The sequence below is a fragment of the Ipomoea triloba genome, chromosome 7, assembly GCF_003576645.1.
Source record: "Ipomoea triloba cultivar NCNSP0323 chromosome 7, ASM357664v1".
In the NCBI taxonomy this organism is placed as follows: domain Eukaryota; kingdom Viridiplantae; phylum Streptophyta; class Magnoliopsida; order Solanales; family Convolvulaceae; genus Ipomoea; species Ipomoea triloba.
Window position 1 is genome coordinate 3,507,824 of NC_044922.1, and position 19,743 is coordinate 3,527,566.

The following is a 19,743-nucleotide window of genomic DNA, read 5'->3' on the forward strand; positions in this document are numbered from 1 at the left end:
TTACTTAGTATGATTTACCTGTTTGTGATCATTCCAATTACCAACTAAGGTTACAAGATGAACAGATACAACATTGTAACAGAGTCATAACACTCAAAAAAAACAAAACAAAACAAAACAAAAAAAAAAACCTTTGGTTACAAGATGAGCTTCACTCAATGCACCTTTAAATAACGGTTGCACTCTCTCTCGTAAATCAAGACAAGATAACATTTGTGAATCATTAATTAAGTTCTGGATACTATTTTATGCACGAGAATTTGAGCTAACATACAAGGTTTGTATCTGACAAGGAATACTCTCAGCTCGTATACACCTTTGTGTGCTTGGTATCTGCGCCTAGGGCCGAAAGGATCACTTCCCGAGCACATCCAACCTATTTGGGTCTAACTCGATTTGGGTGAAGGTCAAGGAATACTCACAGGGAATTTAATAGTTACACCTCATAATCGAGCTTCAGGAACCGACCTCACATGGTCGCAATGATTTCTCGAGTCGATACTTTTGTTATTTAAGGGCCAGGTCCGAGCTGACCTCATCACCCCACGCGTATCCTAATAAGTTTAGAGGTTATCATATGTGGTGGTAGGTGTATATAAATATATAGTTGGGTAGATCATACGAGTAGATAGATAAGTAAAATGGAAGTTTATAGGTAATAATAATAATAATATCGATTATAATTATATTTATAAATAAAGTTTTGTATGTGTTTATATTTTAAAATTGTTTTAAAATAAACTAGAAAAGAAAAAGAAACTATTTTCCAAGTTCTTTGTTAAATTTGACAAAATGGAAAAAACAAATTTTCAAATGAAAAACATGTTCAAAAGAAACACATTTTATTAGCTAGGCCAGCGAAGATTTGGTCACGAACATTCTCAATCAGGCCAGCGAAGATCCATGGCCACACGTTTTTATTTAATATTAGTTTTATGAAGAAAGACTAAAATTACAAGTGGCGATTGTATATTGTAAAATGTATGTAATGCCCTTGTCACTTTGAGAAATGCCAAGCAATTAACAAATTAACAAATTAACAAATAATATAATGCTGAAAAGGATTGAAACTGGATAAAACTCGACACTTTAGACCAAATGCTTTCCAACCACAATAAATATGTCCCTTGGTATGTGAAATAAACATCGTATAATATGTAAGAACAAAGTTCGTTAACACTCAATACAAGGTTTATCCAATGATACGAAATCTACTCAGTGACACCATATATGAGATTTACCCGCATTTAAAAAAATCATAATAATGAACGAATAAAATTAATTCACACGTTTTCACGATACTGTAAACATATATAGCATTTGCCTAAAGAAGATCAACTTAAAGAAGAATAAGAATAACAGTATGTTACCATTCAATCAGCACAAACATTTGCCTCTCAAAGATTTATATATTTAAGTGAATATCATAATTCTGAGGAACTTCATAATGTGGGTAATAATGTTGTATGCTTGGTAAAATAGTACTTTGTGCATTGCCAAAAGTACATCTAAAAAATATATATTAAAAAAAAAAAGAAAAAAAAGAGCAGCCTTAAACTACAGAGTCCAAAGAAACATAAGTACCAAACCATTGTTCTGTCTGTACATTGAAATGCCACATTAAAACCAACTGAAACTTAAAACTTCATACCACAAAGCAACTTTCAGCCTGGGCTTCAATGGTTAATATCAACACTGCTAAGACTACTCTTCATCTTATTCAAATAAAAAACATGTAAAAGGATGTTTTTTGAGAAAAAACCGAAGGATCTGTACAAGAGGAAACCAAATTCATTCCCTCAGAATCGCGGTAGGCACTGCGGATTGCTTGAAAAGAACTACAAGGGCGAAGAGGGCCGAGATGGAACAGCAGAAGCCTTGCAGATAGGGCACCAATTCTTCATCCTTAACCACTTATGAACGCACGCCAAATGATATCCATGTTCGCATCCCAACATCCCCATCTCGTCCCCGAGCACATACTCCTCCTGCAAACATCGAGTGCAAACATCGAGTACAATGCACGCTGAGCATAGCAAAGGCGGGATATTTTGACATTTCTTTGTATAACTATGATCAACGTGGAATGACTTAAATGTTAAGGAGTTCACCCGCCTCGGGAACAAATAAGGAAAGTTGCAGACAAGAAATGAAGTGTGCAATAAATACATTCTAATGAGAATACAAAAATCACGAATGGATCCAAGAAACCTGGCAAACCATTTAGGAGATTTAAAAATGCGTTTCTTAAGTAAAATGCCATTTTTGTTGAGCTATTTGGAATACTGAATCGCAATTATTTATATAACAGGATAGCATATTTATAATGGATGTTGGACCTGGCAAATACTGCATTTGTTGTCATCTTCATCCCCTTTCAATCCAGCAACACCTACTTCCGAAGAGGTAACCCGATAGATGCTTCTCCTAAGGCACTTTGACATTGCTTCGTCAGAAAGAGCTGTGCTTACCGTGCCCATCCTCTCCCCGAGAGCTAGTAATTCCTATAAAGTTATAATAAATACAGAAATGATCACACTGATGTAAGTAACTATACTCAATGATGATCATAAATTTTTTTCAACATACAAGAGATTGAAGACAACAAACTACAAAAGTATATCAAACCTCATATGACATGTTATCAATGTCCAATCTCATGTCTCTATGTTGGTCGTAGAAATTCATGCCATTGAGGAACACATTGGTTTCGAGTGCTAGCAGTTGCTGTGGACAGAGAATAGGCACAATTAATCAGAAAATCCTGAGAAAGTAACCAACCTAAGTACCTAACCCACTCCTATAAACACCCAAAAGTTCACTACCTCATATCGTAGCTCGTCATCGTGTTCAATTCTCTCAAGCTGTAATAATACCTGCAGAGTTAAAGAGTAACCCACCAGGTATACTAATCAAAACAAAGTATTCTAGATAGAAAAAAGGAAAATACCCCAGCAATTTCATCCATGTTATATCTCCACAAGGCATCACGGTTATTTGACTGACTGATGCCAAATTCTGCAGAAGGAAAGGGCAATATACTGCTTATATTATTGCCATCATTGCCGGGAACATTGTAAGGACTAGATTCACTTGAAGAAGAGTCTGTCGAAAATTGATATGTTGAACTAAGTATATGATCGTTTGGTGTTTGAGGCCGAGGCAGTTGTGAGATTAAGCCAGATGGTTGCGTATGTGTTGAAGTGTTTCCAGTATCTTGATCATGAGTTCTCAATCTGGAGTTCATATTAGATCTCTGTACTCGAACCGAAACAGCAGGGTTATCCTCACTAGGCCCCCAACTTCTACCACATCTTGATTCAGAGATTAAAATCCCACGATTGTTAAGAGATGAATGGTCTTCTTTTGAGAAAGGATGATTGTTAAGTGGAGCACGTCCTCCTTTTGAGAATGCCCTACTCGTTCTATTCCCTATAGATGACGAACTACTTTCACCTTCGGAGCTTCTCTTTTTCATAAACCTTGGTTGTGATGAATGTGGAAGGGCATTCGATACCGAATTGCATTTGGGATTTTTATAGCCATTTTCCACCCCATTACGGCTACTCCTTGTCTGGGGGGGAATGTTACTACTCAAATTGTTCTGATTGGCACGCTTAGATTTATTACAATACTTTTGCTGCTGAGTTGTTACAGACGACAACCCACTGGAGCAACCCGCTTCCCAAACCCTACTTTTCCTAGGCTCAGAATCTCTCGGTTCTGACAAAAACCCAGTCTCACTTGTACTTGACGATTCCATTTGCCCATGATCCACTGACTCATCCCGAAAAGTTCTGGTTTCCAATTGATCAGTTTTGGTCTGAGAGGCCGGCTTTCTATGATAGTCCTTGTGCAATTTCCTTGTAACAGTTCTCGAAGAACTACCAACTACTTCCTTGCCATTAGAAGAGTTCGAGCTCAAATTTTGCCTCGATGAATAGGGTTTCGCTGTGCATCCACTCCTTGAATTGTTAAGCCTGCCACTACATCCAATTCGAGGGCAAAACTGAATATTTTCATCCCTATCATTAGGCTTATCTCTCAAACCTCTTCTCGCAACAAGAAGCCCACTAGCAGCTCTTTTACCCGAATGTTCATCCATATATACTATCCACTACCCAATACCCACTCCTCGATTCTGCCAAATTAAAAACTCATTCCATTAATATCTGAACTAGTATAACCATGAAGAGCAAAAGACAATGCAACTCAAAAATAATAATAAAACCACTGACAACAATATTTCGATAAGAAATATATAACTATCTGTGTTCATAAACTTGTGAATAAGAGCTCGGGCATTAAAATTTCGACTTCATCACCAAACCGAAATGGAAAAGCAGAACCAAACAAGATATTATAACAATCTTGAACAAACAGGGAAAGTCCAATTGGCACACTTAACAAATCACCATCCCTCTGGATATTCAATTTAGACATATCTTCCTGAAACAATACTGTCACAACAAGAGCATAGCAATTTTAATATCTTTCTATTAACAAAAACAATCATATGTAAAGAACACTGGAAACTTTTCTGGACAACAATCAGTTTCAATCACCCACCACCACCACCACCAAAAGCAATTTTTTAAAAATTATCAATTTTGCCCAGTTTTGGATAAGAAATTTAAATTAATTCCCCCCCAAAAAACAACAAAATTCAATGTATTAATAGCCTATTGATATGGTATCTACCTAAATAGAAATCAACTTTTGTTCTCTCTTTCAGATTCAACCTATTACCAGTAAAAGGTTTCCAGGAAAAAAAAAAGAAAAAATATTCACATAAAAGCAAAAGTGTCAAAAGAGGTTTGAAAAGCACAAAACAATCATCGGACACAGAACATAAGTCAACCCAATCAAGAATTCCAACTTCCAAGAACAAAGAAAACACAGAAACAAGACAGAAATTCAAGTACGGGCTATGATCGAAATACCATGAATGAAAACAATAAACAATCAAGCGATCAATCAAAATTCAAAATAAACAATCACTCGGATTCTATCATCCACCTGATTCTCTCAAGTGTTCCGTCTTCTTTGTCAGCAATAGAAGATAGAGAAAAAGGTTTGGCAGAATAATACTCCGTATTAAATAGGGGACGGGAGACAAGAGACGTATACGAAACCACCACAAAGAAGGGGCAAAAAAAAAACAAGGAAGGGAAAAAAATAAATATAAATAGATAAAGAAGAGAGAGAGATTCCTCAGCCGTCCGATTTCGTTAAATTCGGGAAGTCAATCATTTGACACCTCTTTTATCGTGTTCATGGGGTGGCTGAGATTTTTAGTATTTTCCATAAATACCCCATAGTTAATACTGTCCAATCATTGGCCATGGAGGGTTGGTGACTGTTTTTTGTTAAGAGTTCTATCATGTCTCAAATTTTACTTCATCAAATTTACTCTATAATGTGATAAACACGAATAGATTTACTCTCAGATGCGTCAAGTGCTGATAGGTTATTTTTTTTATGTGGACCTTTGTAAAAGTGTCTATATCAAAATTTTAAGTGTTGGAGTAAAAATTGAGAGTAAAGAACGAAAGTGTCTATAATATTATAGTATTTTCGTCTTTGTTAATGTTGTAGTTTTTTTTTTTTTTAAATTAATGTTGTAGTTTTTAAAGTCTTTTATATAGTTTGTAATTTGAAGGAATCGCCATTTGTAAACAGTCAAAGGGAGGAACCAAAGCTTATTTGTTTGGATAGATTCCATCTCAAAGAAAAGATTCTATACACAAATATTTCCAAATACTTTTATACATAATCCCATGCTAGAGCATAGATATATGCACTAAAAAGTGTAGAATTATATACCAACAAAATGAGTAAATGACATCTTATTTCGAAACTTCTAAATTGGAGTTTTATTTTTTCAATCCTTGCATAGAGGGTTACATTCTCCCCCTTTGTTTGAAGACGCTGTTGGAGTGATTTTGTTGTGACTTATGTAATTGATTAGTTGGTAATTAGTTTTCTTTTTTTATTTTTCTCAAGAAAGGAGGGTGGGGTTTTGTGGTCAAGGTGTGGTCAAGAGTTAGTAGTATTCAAAAAAAAAAAAAAAAAAAAANAAAAAAAAAAAAAAAAAAAAAACAAACGAACATGTGTACACACATATGAATATCCAATTTCTCAATTAATTCTTTATAACGTACTTTATTTTTTTTTTTGACAAATAAGCTAGCAGCCGTTGACGTTTTCCCAAAATTTTACGCAAACCTTTCTGAGATAAATAGTCTTTTTTGTGCAATTTTAAATGGGAAGTAAGTCTCTGTATCTTATTGGTGAAATTGAATATTTGAAATTCAATGGACCCTCTGTTTTCTTTGGTTTCTTCTTGAGAAATAACCGAAATGAATAAGTTTTTTACCATGAAAAAAGAATTGATCCCCTTCCCTGATATATATTTTAACGAATTTTATTGATCAATAAAAAGAATGCCAATAATTTGAATAATTGATATAGAATAAATTGCAAAACGAGTATGTGTATAGAAGAGCATAATGAGGTGGCTAACCTCCTCGGTTAGATTGTCTGAGTAACTTTCTTGGTGGATAAGGACAACATACTAAAACTTAAGTTTATGGGGAGGATAGAGGGTAAGGAGAGAGAAAATTTAAATACACACTGCAAGGACTTGATTTTTGGCAATGAAGTGGATCCCACCACAACGCAATATCGCAATTTGTGACGTGTGAGACTGTGAGACGCAACACAGCGCCCATACCCGTGAACTAGCGGGTGCATTTATCTAAGCACTAGCGGGTGCATTAATCTAAAGATCTTCTTCTCTCTTTTTTTGTTTTCAGATTTATTTTGCTTTTTTCTCTTCCCTCACATCTTCTCTTTTCTAGTCGCATGCAAAAACAATTCAAAAATTACAACTATTGAAAACTCCTCAAAAACTACAACTATTGGAGATGCTCTAACTAGTTTATTTGTTCTTTTCTTTGGGAGCGGTGATTTACCATCGACTTTTTCTTCCATTGACATTTCTAATTATCAATTTTGTACCTATTTTAATTCTTCAACAAATTCGGACCAAAAAATGCCTCCAAAAAGCTAAAATAGTTGTTGCTAAGGAGTAACCATTAACCAGCTTCCAAAAGCCAAATAAAAATAGATTTCACAATTAATGTATTCGGAAGGATGACTATGTCTTGGCCATTTACGCAATTCATCTTAAATACAAAAGCCCCATCCATGATTTCTTAAATATTGAAACCGTGGAAAAGAAAAAAAGACAATATGGATAAAAATCCCAGGACATCCTATTTGCGGCTATGGGATTCATCAAATCATTTTAACTAATCAAAGAAAGCTGTTGCTTATTTTATACCTCCATTGAAGTTGGATCTCCAAAACCTTCAAAAATTAGATCAATGTCTGATATGTCCTGTCCACTGGTCAGACAATTCTCCAACCTACAAGCTGCTGTAAAAATTTTGAATAACTATGCAGATAAATACTTGGCTCCTCTGAAGAATTCGATTTGATTAATCCTTGCTAGGGAAATCTAAGAAGTAAACGGTTGGATCCTGTCGGAAGCCACTGAAAGAAGCTTCTCCCTGCCTGCCCTTTGAAGTTCTAATGCAAATTATTCACAATCACGGCACTATCTTAGGTGTTTCACTGACATGTCGGTGCTAATGCTCCTATGATCTTTGAGGTAAACCTGAATCTTCATTGCAGAGGCTGCTCAATTCTCTGGATTGTAGATGACCGTTCCCATCCTGTTTGTTCACTATAGCGGAGCTATTGTTCTCTATGCAAGGCTTTTCCACGTGTTTAGCTGCATGGTTACTTTCACAATTAGGATTGTTCAGACATCCATTACTTTGACCATTTGGGCCATCGTGTAATGTCAGTTTTGAAACCTCGTATGCAACTTTGGCACCTTGCTTGACACATATATTCCGTGGACGCTTACCAAGAAATCCAGGAGAGAGAAGTGGCTTTAGTTTCTCACGTCCGCCATCAGATTTATTGAGCCCATCTTGAATGCCATTAGCACCATTGCTATGATTGACCTTATCATCGTGCTTTACAGTGGAGTGAGCACCATTCTCTACTATCTCACCACAGCTTGATAGGGAAGAAGAAACATCACACTGTATTTCACCATTGCCATGGGAATCTGTTTGACTGTCCTCGGTTGAATTTCTCAACAGATCAGCATTGGAACTTGCTTGGTTTATCCCAGCTTCAGTATCTACTCCAGAAATGACTGGTTGAGCCGAAGAAACCAAACTTTGAGCACGTTCAGCAGAGGTATCAGTTTCTTCAGCAGCAAAGGACCCTCCATTCTCCCGAAACTCCTTAGTGTCTGATTGACTTGCCTCAGAGTCCACCTTTTCTTCCATAGAAACCTCAAAATTGCTTTGAGGATATACCTCATCTTTAGCAATATTAGTTTTTGTGTCCAAACTTTTATCTGTTGACAATAATCCAGAATCAAGAGGAGGATCAAGGGATTCTGCGGTAGCAGATTCAACATGATTGTTCAGACATGGATGCACTTCTTCCACTTTGACTACATCCTGCTTCTCGTTCTTTAAATTTTCAACAGGGTATAAGGATGTTGGCCGAGCAGAAATCCTGTATAAAAATAAATCCAAACAAGAATTTGTGACCATTAACAATATTAACTTTGATAAGTGTATCCCGACACCAAACAGTTTGTAAGTGCGAATTTACCTGCTATACAACAGCATATACGCTCCCTGTGAAAGCACCTCATCCAGATCAACACTAGCAACCTGAACAAAGTTGTTATCCAGTTGAAACATATTCAAAATTAACAAGGCTAAGTTGTGTACAGGGAAAGAAAATATTTTGTGAAAAAATGCTGTGTATGGTTGCTTTTTCAGTTTTACTGAATATGGAATGCATAAACTAAATTGAAGGTAAAGTGCATATGCATCAGCTAAATCATGCATATAAGCATAAGTTACTAAACCAAGTTTTCCAATCCATCACATGAAGAATGTAATTTCTATAGCATGTTTAAGAGTAGTATGATGTTGCAACTTTCAGATTTGTCCAAACATATATATATATATATATATATATATATATATATATATATATGGTGGTAAAATCATCAGAACAAAAAGCGCACAGATGCAACAAGATACAAGGTTAACAACACAGTTGGATTTAGCAACATTAATGATGTAGCATGATAAGAACAAGAAACAAAAAGTATGAATGCCTGAATGGATTAACCCAGTAGGCCTCATTTGAATTTCATGAAAATGTAGAAACAGCAGTTATAGGTTAACTGCATGAGTGCAGTGTAAAAGAGGAGTGGAGGAAGGGGAAAGATAACCACCTTACAATCATCAATTCTGTACCATCGCCCACAAAAATCCTTGATGTAGCATATGTAATGACCAAAGAAGGATGCATTCAGCATGTCCACATGAACGATGACTGCATAAAGCCTGTAAACATCATCACTCTCACTTGATTCACTGGTGTAAGGGCGAAGATCTAAAGTCTCAGGAAAAGTCACCCTCTTATTAAGTTTTCCGAACCTCCCCCTCTGCATTAGCAAACAATGCTATAGAAATCAGATACACAGAAAATCCATCATCTGAGTTTACTGCCAGTATAAGGGCAGGAAAAGACAAAATGGTCCATTCAAACAAAATTTATTCTTCAGCTGAACATAATTCTTGACAATTGACATTGTGAGACTCCATTCCAATGTCTGCTTAATTATTATACTCACTTCCTAAATATTTTGTTCACCAAAGGAAAAAAAAAATGGCAATGAATATATAAAAGGTAAAATGACCCCAACCTGAAACCGTTTTAAGGCAATTGTGAGGATGTTTGGTGCCCGACAGATCATAAGGCGCTTCCATGCTCCAACGTAGTCATTGCATCTGCAGAATCAAGCACTGTTAATATACTTTTTAGTGTAAAGGCAGTTTTATCATCACTTGTAGTGTGAGGGCAATTTTTACATTATTTATCAATTTTACCATAATTAGGATATTAAAGCAAAGAATTACAGAAAAAATGCAACCTTAAAAAGTGTCAATGACTGTTTAATTGGATGATTATGGTATATGTTATTAAATTTGGTGACTGGTATTTAAGCTCAATTCTGGAAAAGATGTATTGAAGAGAAGGCTCAAAACATGGACAGCTCAGACATGTAAAATTTTGGTAGGGGTGCCAATTTAAAGATACCTGTTATCCACTCATACTTTAACTAAAGTTCTTTTAGAGGGTAAAAGATCAGTGCCCATGGTTTATTCTACCAACAGGTAAGATATTGGTCAACAATGTTATTATATTATTAACAAAATGTGTAATCAATAAAACGCGGGTGCCCAAATTTGAAGCAACCAAAATTATTTCCACCCAACTTTTTATCCCAAACAAGAAGAGTAACTTTCTGCTAAAATTTCTAAGCAACACTGTTCCAGATAATAATAATAATAACCACATATAACATTAATAATAATCCATTGCAGCTGCTGAAGGGCTTAGAGCTACAATACCAGAAAAGTTCATGTTATATAGGTGGATAAGGCACAAAATACGTTGGGCTAAAAAAACACTAACATAACCGATTAATACTTCTGAAAAGTCGTAAGAATTCTTATTTAGTATTCCTTGCTGTGACAAAAATCTCAATAGTAATTTGAGAAACCGCTTTTCCAGAGTAGCTTGAAAAACCAAGAACATTAAACAATGCCTCCAAGTCTCCAACCAATTGCTAGGAAGTGTTCTAATGCTTCCTTGTTTTACATGCAAAATACAAAAAACCTTTGCACAATTGTCCAACTCAGAGCCTTTCATGTAAAATCATACACAATAAAACTCAAATACTCTTCTTTAAAAGTAATTATAAATTTTATTTTTTAATAAAATTCAAAACTAAAATTTTCAAAATTTGATGCAAAAATGAAATATAGTGGGGATGCCAAAGGAACAACAAAAACATACAAATACGGTGTCATTATCAAATGCCACACATCAATGGACAAATGAGAAAAGAAGCTTCTAATAGAATCATGACCTATTGTCACAAATTGAACTTCTGGAGATATAAATAATTAAACAATTAATACACTAGACATGGAGAGACTTGCCTGTCACATTTATACATATTATCACCATGAAGAGACTCTTTAGCGGTGAACTGGTCTAAACATTCCTCCAAAGATGCAACATCACCATGAATCTCCACGTTTAGGTCCATCATATTTTCATACTGATTTGAAATGTTTTTGCATTGTGTACATATGACCTGAAAATGAAAAGAGGGTCACAAGATAAGAATTTAAGTTGAGAAGACTGGGTGACAAGTCATATTAACACTTGGAAAACTTCCATACTATTTTGAAAATATATTAGAAGCACTCAAGATGCTTAGGTGGCAACAGTAATCCCTAGTTTCAGTCTTTCACACTAAGCTATTGCATAGAAAAGTCTAAATATGAACATGCTGATCAAAGAATGATTTATAGCAACACTTAAACCACACTCACAATGGCATAGGCCAAGGACTTTATATAAGAAGTCAAGTTCAATCTCCATTCTCCTTAGACGAAATCACACTTGCAATTGGCTCAAATAGATGCAGAACATATAATTTACACTAAATCTTAATATCATAAATAATTACTCCGTATCATTTTTTTACCATTATCTATGAGAGCTACCTGAGACTGAAGACGACCACCAAATATATGCTGAATAAGAGTGGTCTCTTGTGAGTTAGGATGAACTGCCTTTTCTCCACCAAATTCATCAAGGCAAACTAACTGCATTGTATCGATAGCAAACCTAAAAATATAAAATATTAAAAGTCAAAAGCATAATTTCCTAACATGACTTCATAATATGTCACTGTAACTGCATTGGGCAGTGCCCCTGGCAATCCTCAAAGTTTATGCTAACAAACAAACCTCATGAACTCATGGGCATCCTCCTGCTTTCCATAGCCAAGATTACCACCTAGACTAGGCAACCGTGAAAGAATGTTGATTGGTGAAAAGGGTTGTGAACTCTGGCGGGCCCTCTCAACATGGCGTTCAAATTCACAAAAGAAGCACCAATCGTTCCGTTTACCTGAAGCAAGAGAGCAAGAGAATAAAAACTAAAAAACACAAATAAAACAGAGCAAAAGCAAAGGTTTGAAATCTGTATGAATTAATTCGAGAGAAAAAGTTGTCACTATAAATAATTGTAGAAAATTCCATTACATTCTCTCGCATGGCCCTTCTCCAGTATGTAGGCAATCAGTGGCTTAGTGTAAACAAGACACTGTAAAACCACATTGGCAAAGCAGCTGCAAAGAAAGTAAACAAGGGTAAAAGAAAAAAATGTCAGTAAAAATTACTCATGTCATGCCTGCACTTCATTTGATATACCCCATAAAATGGAAATATGCTCAAGAATACCTGTTTCCACAATTCAAAAGTCCACAAGGAGGAAAACCTGGCTTATCCCAGTTGAAAAGTTGCACAAATTCCTCATAGGGGAAAAGTATCTTTAAAAGATTAGCAACAAAACTCTATTAAGGTCTTTCATATTTAAAATATGCTGATATAAATAGAAAAAAGGGGGCTAAATGCACCTTTCTCGACTGGTTGAGTATCTTAGAGCTTCCACTAGCAGGTACCAATGAAACTACAGAAGTTTTTCTCCTTCGCGATGTAGATGTTGCCAGCACTAACTTATCTTTGCAAGTTGGTCTAGAATCTATGCATTTTAACTTGTGCTCAGACTTCCAATGTGATCTTTGGCAAGTTTCAGAACTAAGAAACATAGAGAACAATATAATAGTAAGTCGACACTTTGGACAAGAAACCATTTGTTCCTGCTCAAAATCCATTTACTAACAACAATCAACATCTCTACTACAGCATCTTCTTGTCATTAAGAACCTATACCATATATTAGTGTTCAAGTCACATTTTTACCTAATAAAGCATACTGGTGCACAAAACTACTCTTTGGATAAGAAAAGAGTTCCTGAAAATCCCCTTACTGCACCCTGCAATGACTATCCCAAAACGACAATCCAAGACCTTTGGGGGAATTGAATCAGTTAAGGACAAAACTTGTAGCATCAAAAACATTCTAATACCCAATGAACATGACATCACTGATCAGCTATACAATTACTAGTGGGATGTGAATTGAATATTAGCACTGACCCTTGAGAGTCTCCTTAAAACTTTGAATGCACTGAAACAGGAAGGATCAACTCACCAGTCTCCTTTAGTTAACAATGTTTAGAGTTAAAAATTAAATGAGACCTATTCTCTATATCTTCAATCTATTCTCTTCTTTTATTTGTTTATGCATACACCAAGTCCAACTGATTCAGAGTATACACAATTACACATATCCAAACTTAGCATTACCTGAAGGGACAAGAGATAGCACTATGATAAAATTGTTAATTTGTTAATTAGAGCACTATAGAGAACAGCTGCCTTCTATGAGCTAACCGAATTGAAAATTGTTAATTTGTTTCTCCATACATTACAACTATTCATTCCCAAACATAGGTAGTCAAAAAACACATCTTTTTGCATAAATCAGACAAACACAAACATTGAAATCTAATAAAGACAAGCCAAAAACAGACAACACTCGCAACCTAGCACCATGTTAAAGAGCAAAATCCCCCCGAACACTATACGGAACAGTTGCCTTACTGAACTCAAATATAATCGGAACCATTATTCACTCCCTAAAACATACACCCAAACAACACATCTTAACGCAGACAATCAGACTACAAACCACAAAAGAAAATATAAGAGAGCAAAATTGCCCTATATTGGCATAAACTATCAAAAATTAAACCCGCGCATCCAAATTATCATCCGAAAGGAAATAGAAAGGGGAAAGCGCGCGTGCGTACCAATACTTGACCATCTTACAACGCGAGCAGTGCTTGGATGCTGGGCTGCGACAGACGATGCAGCCGTCGTCCAAAACCTCCATCTTGCGGTGATGAGCGGCGGCGGTGGAGTCGAAGCTGGCGTCGACGACGAAGTACTTGGAGGCTGTGTTCTTGAGGAGGTGCAGCAGTGCCAAGGCGATCAAGAATACGGTGGCTATGAATTGCAGCACCCAAGTGAGATTGAGATCCGCAGAGACCGACATGCACCAATCTCTCTATATATACCCGCTGCCACTCCTTCATACGCACATCACACGCACGCAAACGAATGTATATGATCCTCCGCCTTCCGCGAACGGAAATAGAAACTACTCTACAAGCTGCTTAGTAATAGTTCTTGCTTAAAGTACAATTGGGAAAGTTAGGGTTCGGAATCGGGTACCCAATTGCGCACGAGTCGATTCAAATTAGCATGGAGATTTGGGGATTTTCTATGCTTTGGTATCATGAGTTGGTCATTAATTGCTCAATTAGTTTACTTGCTTAACTAAACAAATATAAATATAAATTAATATTATAATAACGAACACAATTTTGAAATTCAATGGAGTCACCAACCAGCTTTTCCTTAACAGACTCCCATCAATTAATTAATAATGAAGTGTTTCTTAACTAACAAATTTGTCAATTTTTAATAAAGAATTGCAATTTTGATTCCACGACTATAGCGACATTATCATTATTGTTCCACGACTTTCAACCCTTTCAATCTAAGCCTACGACTATTGTTTTTTAGCAAAAGTGGTTCTCCCAGTGCATTTTTCGTTCAATTTCTCACCGGAGAAAAAAATTTACTCCTTTCAAACAGGGTTAAAAATGACATTTTAATTCTTTTGAAATATGTTCTCATACTTTTTTGCACGTTTCCAAATATGTCTATTCATTTCTCTTTATCTCACCGAACCTTCGGCCCTAGGGGTCGCTGGCCTCGAATGCGTAGATGCACTGGTCCACCTTATGAACTACGTCTGGCCAAACATTTTCGAAACTCCTCCCCACGTCATCAACTTTGTCATGGAGGCCATCGAAGGTATGTGCGAGTCGCACTCGAGGTTGTTGCCATCCTCAATTACTATCTCCTGGGACTATTCCACCTTGCCCCCAAAATTCGAGAAGTTTACTAGAAGATCTACAATTCACTATACATTGGCGCTCGTGGCCACTTACCCCATCCTGGAGGACGACGCAAACAATACATACAACGGGCCTGAATTATCAATGTTCGTATGAGTTTCTTTTTCCAGCTCTATCATGCTTCTTATGAATACTCTCTTATCAACTGTCGATGTAATCTTTGGTAAATACTAATCTATGACTATTGAATGTTATCTTTTGAGTATCATATTAAAGCACTCTCTATATGCCGATATTACTAAATAATTTGCTACTTTTATTTCTTCATTTTTATGGTGTTGGCTATCTATTGCTGTATCTTATTGTATGAATTATTACGGTATATTTCTACGATGTTTGTTGGCTTAATTTCTTTTTGTTTTTGTTTTTGTTTTTGTAGTCCAGGGTTTCCGTCGGATACAGTGACTAATTCCCTAGATGGATTGTAGACACCTCTATTGGGTGGAACAGCTGGTCTGAAGATTTAAGACTGCTCCATACACAAAGCCAATGATTTAACCCTTACCTTTGGTTAAAGATGCTTAATTTGGTATTGGTATGTGGTAACTTTATGTTTTCAATTGGCCAACGTGATTTATGCCTTCGTTGTAGTTTGGCAAGATTGCCCTCGATCAACAACGCAATAAATTTTAATTCCCCAAAAATTATGAATTCCAGACTAAAAAGAACGAAAATTTTGACATCTATGGGTTGGTAATGGAATAAAGATATGGTGAGACAAAGAGGAATGTATAGAAAGATTGGAAATGTGCGAAAAGTGTCTTAGAACATATCTCTAAAAAATGAAAATGTCATTTTTAACCCTGCTTGAAATGAGTAATTTTTTCTCCGGTGAGAAATTGAAAAAAAAATAAAAATATGTCGGAATGACCATTTTTGCTACGAAAACAAAAGTCGTAGACCTAAATTGCAAAGTTTGAAAGTCGGTGAGCAATCTTGATAGTCCCACTATAATCGTGGGACCAAAAATACAGAAAAACTCTTTAATAAATTTTGTCTAACTTTAACAGCATAGTATTCTCAATTTATTTTAGGATCAAATAAATAAGAACATTATTTATGAGTCGATATACATACTTTGATTTACCACCCCCCCCAAATANTTTTATTTTCCCCCCCCCCCCCCCCCCCCCCAAAAAAAAAAGGTTTGCATAAAACCCTATCATTCAATCCTCAAATAAACTTTAAAAAAAAATTAATCAATTCATATTATGTGTATGTAAATAAATAGAAAACACGTGATTTGTTATATTTAAATACATTATATATAATATCTACTATATATATATATATATATATATCTACTATACTAAAATGGGTAGAAAAAATGGCAGTCAAATTATTTAATCAAATGGATGGTTCAGATGAATTATTTAATCAAATAGATATGGTTAAGATAATTCAAATTAATATTATTAATAGAGATTACCTAATTTAACCTTACTTTTATGATTATCCGTTAAGTTTTCTGTTAAATATTTTCTTCTCCGTTAATATTCCGTTAATTTTTAACTTACCCATTAATTTCTATAAGAAAGGTCTTAGATTCGAACCTCATCTCAATCAAATTTGACATAATTAAGTTTCTCACTCTATTTTACTCTTATTAAATTAAATAAATTAGTAGCTATAGCAAAAAATGATACATATGTATTTCTTTAATTTAGAATTATGTGTCTACAATACCTTTATTTGAAAAAATTATTCATTATCAAAAAATTAAATTAAATAAGAGAAATAATTTCATTAGTTATATTGTCTTTATTTTCTCTCATGCAAAGATTCTTTACATTCAAATTTATCAATTGATATTCATTACATTGTCCATTATCTTATTTTTACAATATCTTGTAATTGAATATCAAAGTTATAGTACAAAATAATGTTATATATTTATTTACCAAGTATTTTATTAATACTATGAAAAAAATTAAAATAATTTGAAGCTAATTATATTAACTACTTGGGAATTGGTTGACAAAGAGAGTACTCAAATAATAACCCAACAAATTGAAGCAGAATCACTCTATTTTACTCTTATCTATATTATTAATAAAAACAATATCCTCGGTTTTAACTTCCCGCCCAAAACACTCCTATACTATTATGGTTTGCGTAATATTGTAAAATACTGTAATACAATTCCTATTCGTAATACAATTGTAAATTAAAATAAAATTCCTAATAATATATATATATATATATATATATATATATATATATATATATATATATATATATATATATATATATTCTTCCCTACATTCCTATTCGTAATATAATTCTAGATTAAAATTACTAATCGTAATAATTCAGTATTTATATATTTCTCTGCAATGCAATCTATACTATTAATAGAAACAATATCATCAGTTTTAACTTCTCGCCCAAAACATTCCTATACTATTATGGTTTGCGTAATATTGTAAAATATGTTAATACAATTCCTAATCGTAATACAATTGTGAATTAAAATAAAATTCCTAATAAAACATATATATTATTTCCTACATTTCTATTCGTAATACAGACTAAAATTACTAATCGTAATAATTCAATATATATATTTCTTTGCAATGCAATCTATCTATACTATTAATAAAAACAATATCTTCAGTTTTAACTTCCCGCCCAAAACACTCCTATACTATATATTATGGTTTGCACTTCCCGCCCAAAACACTCCTATACTATATATTATGGTTTGCGTAATATTGTAAAATACGGTAATACAATTCCTATCCGTAATACAATTGTAAATTCCGTAATACAATTGTAAATTAAAATAGAACTCCTAATAAAATATATATTCTTCCCTACATTTCTATTCGTAATACAATTCTAGATTAAAATTACTAATCGTAATAATTCAGCATATATAGTAAAGATGAAAACAATGACAACGTTACTCAAAAGAGAATTAATAACACTTAGAAAAATTCAAATGAAAATTAGTATTTATTTAAACTATCATTTTTATACCAAATATTTAGACTATCGATTTTACAAGGTTGCAAACATTTATTTTAGTAATAATTATAATGAATTTTCTATATTATCTTGGATTTATACACTTTCAGTTAGATATTTAAATAAAAAAATTCGACATTCAATTTACCCATGTATAAACTTCTCCTATATAATATTGCATTGATATACTTTCAAATATTTATTTAAATATAAACATTGGGCATTAACCATTCGCGCAATGCGCGTATAAAACTAGTATTAACTATATATGCCTAATATATTAACTGCAGACACTTAATATTATAAATTAATTTTATATTAAGTAATTTTATTTTATTGGTATATAAGTTGTCCAAACTTATACAAATAACAAATATTTTATCATAGTTTGTATTTAATTTTTGTGTATTTTAAAATATGTTACAAAATTGATTAGAGATGGAATGTTTTAATATATTGTTTCATTTTATCTATTTGTTTTAATCTTATCCATCCATTAAATATTTTAAATAGAAAAATGCTTTCCTTTCTATATTATATATAACAATGGGTTGTGATTGACAACTATTATGCAGTGTAATGATATTCTATTTGCCATTTTAAATTGGTGGTCATAAGTTTGAACTCAATACTACATTGTAAAGAATCATAAATATTTCAAAAAAAACTTATAACAATAGAACTCGTTAAAGAAAAATACTAATCATAACCTCGAAATATCAGAATTAATGACATTGATATGTAAAATAATAAACAAACTTACTTTGCACTATATTTCAAAAAAGAAAAATAATAATAATAACAACTTAACGAAATTGATATGTAAAATAAGAAGCATACTTGCTTAGCGTATAAAAAATAACAAACACAATCCAAAATTATGCCACCAAATTTGACCTTTTAAAAAAACTTCAAACTCATTCATGGCTTTCTCTTCAAGCAAAAATGAAAAAAAGCTTGTTTCAAGGTGGTTTGGTTTTTTCTTTTTTATTTAAGTTTATTTATAATTATTAGAATAAATTTCAAAATAATAAATTCTAAAAATATTACAACCGCAATGTCAGCGTTACAGTAAAATTTGGTTGAATTACATAATTGTAGACAACTCAGGGACGGAATTGTATTTTTTTAGTTACATAATCTAATTATATTTTTACCTGTAGTTCAAATACAAATTTAAAACAATTTTTTTTTTCCAATTTTGGTATGTGTTGATATATATAATGTTCTTTTTTTTTTTTTTTGTCTAGTTCTATACATTCATATATATATATATATATGTGCGTGTGTGTTTTTTTTCCTCCAAATTTTGTGTGTGCATATATGCACGTGTATATATATAGTACACAAATTTGAGAAACTAAGTTCGTGTAACATTCATATATATATATATATGTGCGTGTGTGTTTTTTTTCCTCCAAATTTTGTGTGTGCATATATGCACGTGTATATATATAGTACACAAATTTGAGAAACTAAGTTCGTGTAACATTCATATATATATATATATGTGCGTGTGTGTTTTTTTTCCTCCAAATTTTGTGTGTGCATATATGCACGTGTATATATATAGTACACAAATTTGAGAAACTAAGTTCGTGTATTAGGTATTGTTTTACTTGTTTAGCAGTGGTGTTTTTTTTTTCAATATCTTTTTTATTTATAACTAGTATTTTCACCCGTGCGTT

General features: G+C 33.5%; 2 protein-coding genes across 3 annotated transcripts; both read right to left on the bottom strand.

Moving 5' to 3' along the window:
- Positions 1 to 1,529: 1,529 nt before the first annotated feature.
- Positions 1,530 to 5,166, bottom strand: LOC116025425 (uncharacterized RING finger protein C4G3.12c-like). 2 transcript variants are annotated; one of them, XM_031266649.1, is made up of 6 exons: positions 5,020 to 5,166; positions 2,951 to 4,141; positions 2,826 to 2,864; positions 2,629 to 2,727; positions 2,340 to 2,504; positions 1,530 to 1,988 (listed from the first exon to the last, which is right to left on the bottom strand). In XM_031266649.1, the coding sequence occupies exons 2-6, from the start codon at positions 4,103 to 4,105 to the stop codon at positions 1,839 to 1,841; spliced, it is 1,608 nt and encodes a 535-aa protein (XP_031122509.1). In that variant the 5' UTR covers positions 4,106 to 4,141; positions 5,020 to 5,166; the 3' UTR covers positions 1,530 to 1,838. The 2 variants fall into 2 exon arrangements, with proteins under 2 accessions (XP_031122509.1, XP_031122508.1); XM_031266648.1 differs by having other exon boundaries at positions 2,826 to 2,876.
- Positions 5,167 to 7,094: 1,928 nt separating this feature from the next.
- LOC116025289 (ubiquitin carboxyl-terminal hydrolase 18-like) lies at positions 7,095 to 14,394 on the bottom strand. The gene is made up of 11 exons (XM_031266475.1): positions 13,910 to 14,394; positions 12,611 to 12,791; positions 12,435 to 12,523; positions 12,237 to 12,322; positions 11,940 to 12,102; positions 11,694 to 11,817; positions 11,121 to 11,278; positions 9,818 to 9,902; positions 9,344 to 9,556; positions 8,707 to 8,768; positions 7,095 to 8,607 (listed from the first exon to the last, which is right to left on the bottom strand). Exons 1-11 carry the CDS (start codon positions 14,152 to 14,154, stop codon positions 7,665 to 7,667), a joined length of 2,349 nt encoding a protein of 782 aa, XP_031122335.1. The 5' UTR covers positions 14,155 to 14,394; the 3' UTR covers positions 7,095 to 7,664.
- Positions 14,395 to 19,743: the final 5,349 nt, after the last annotated feature.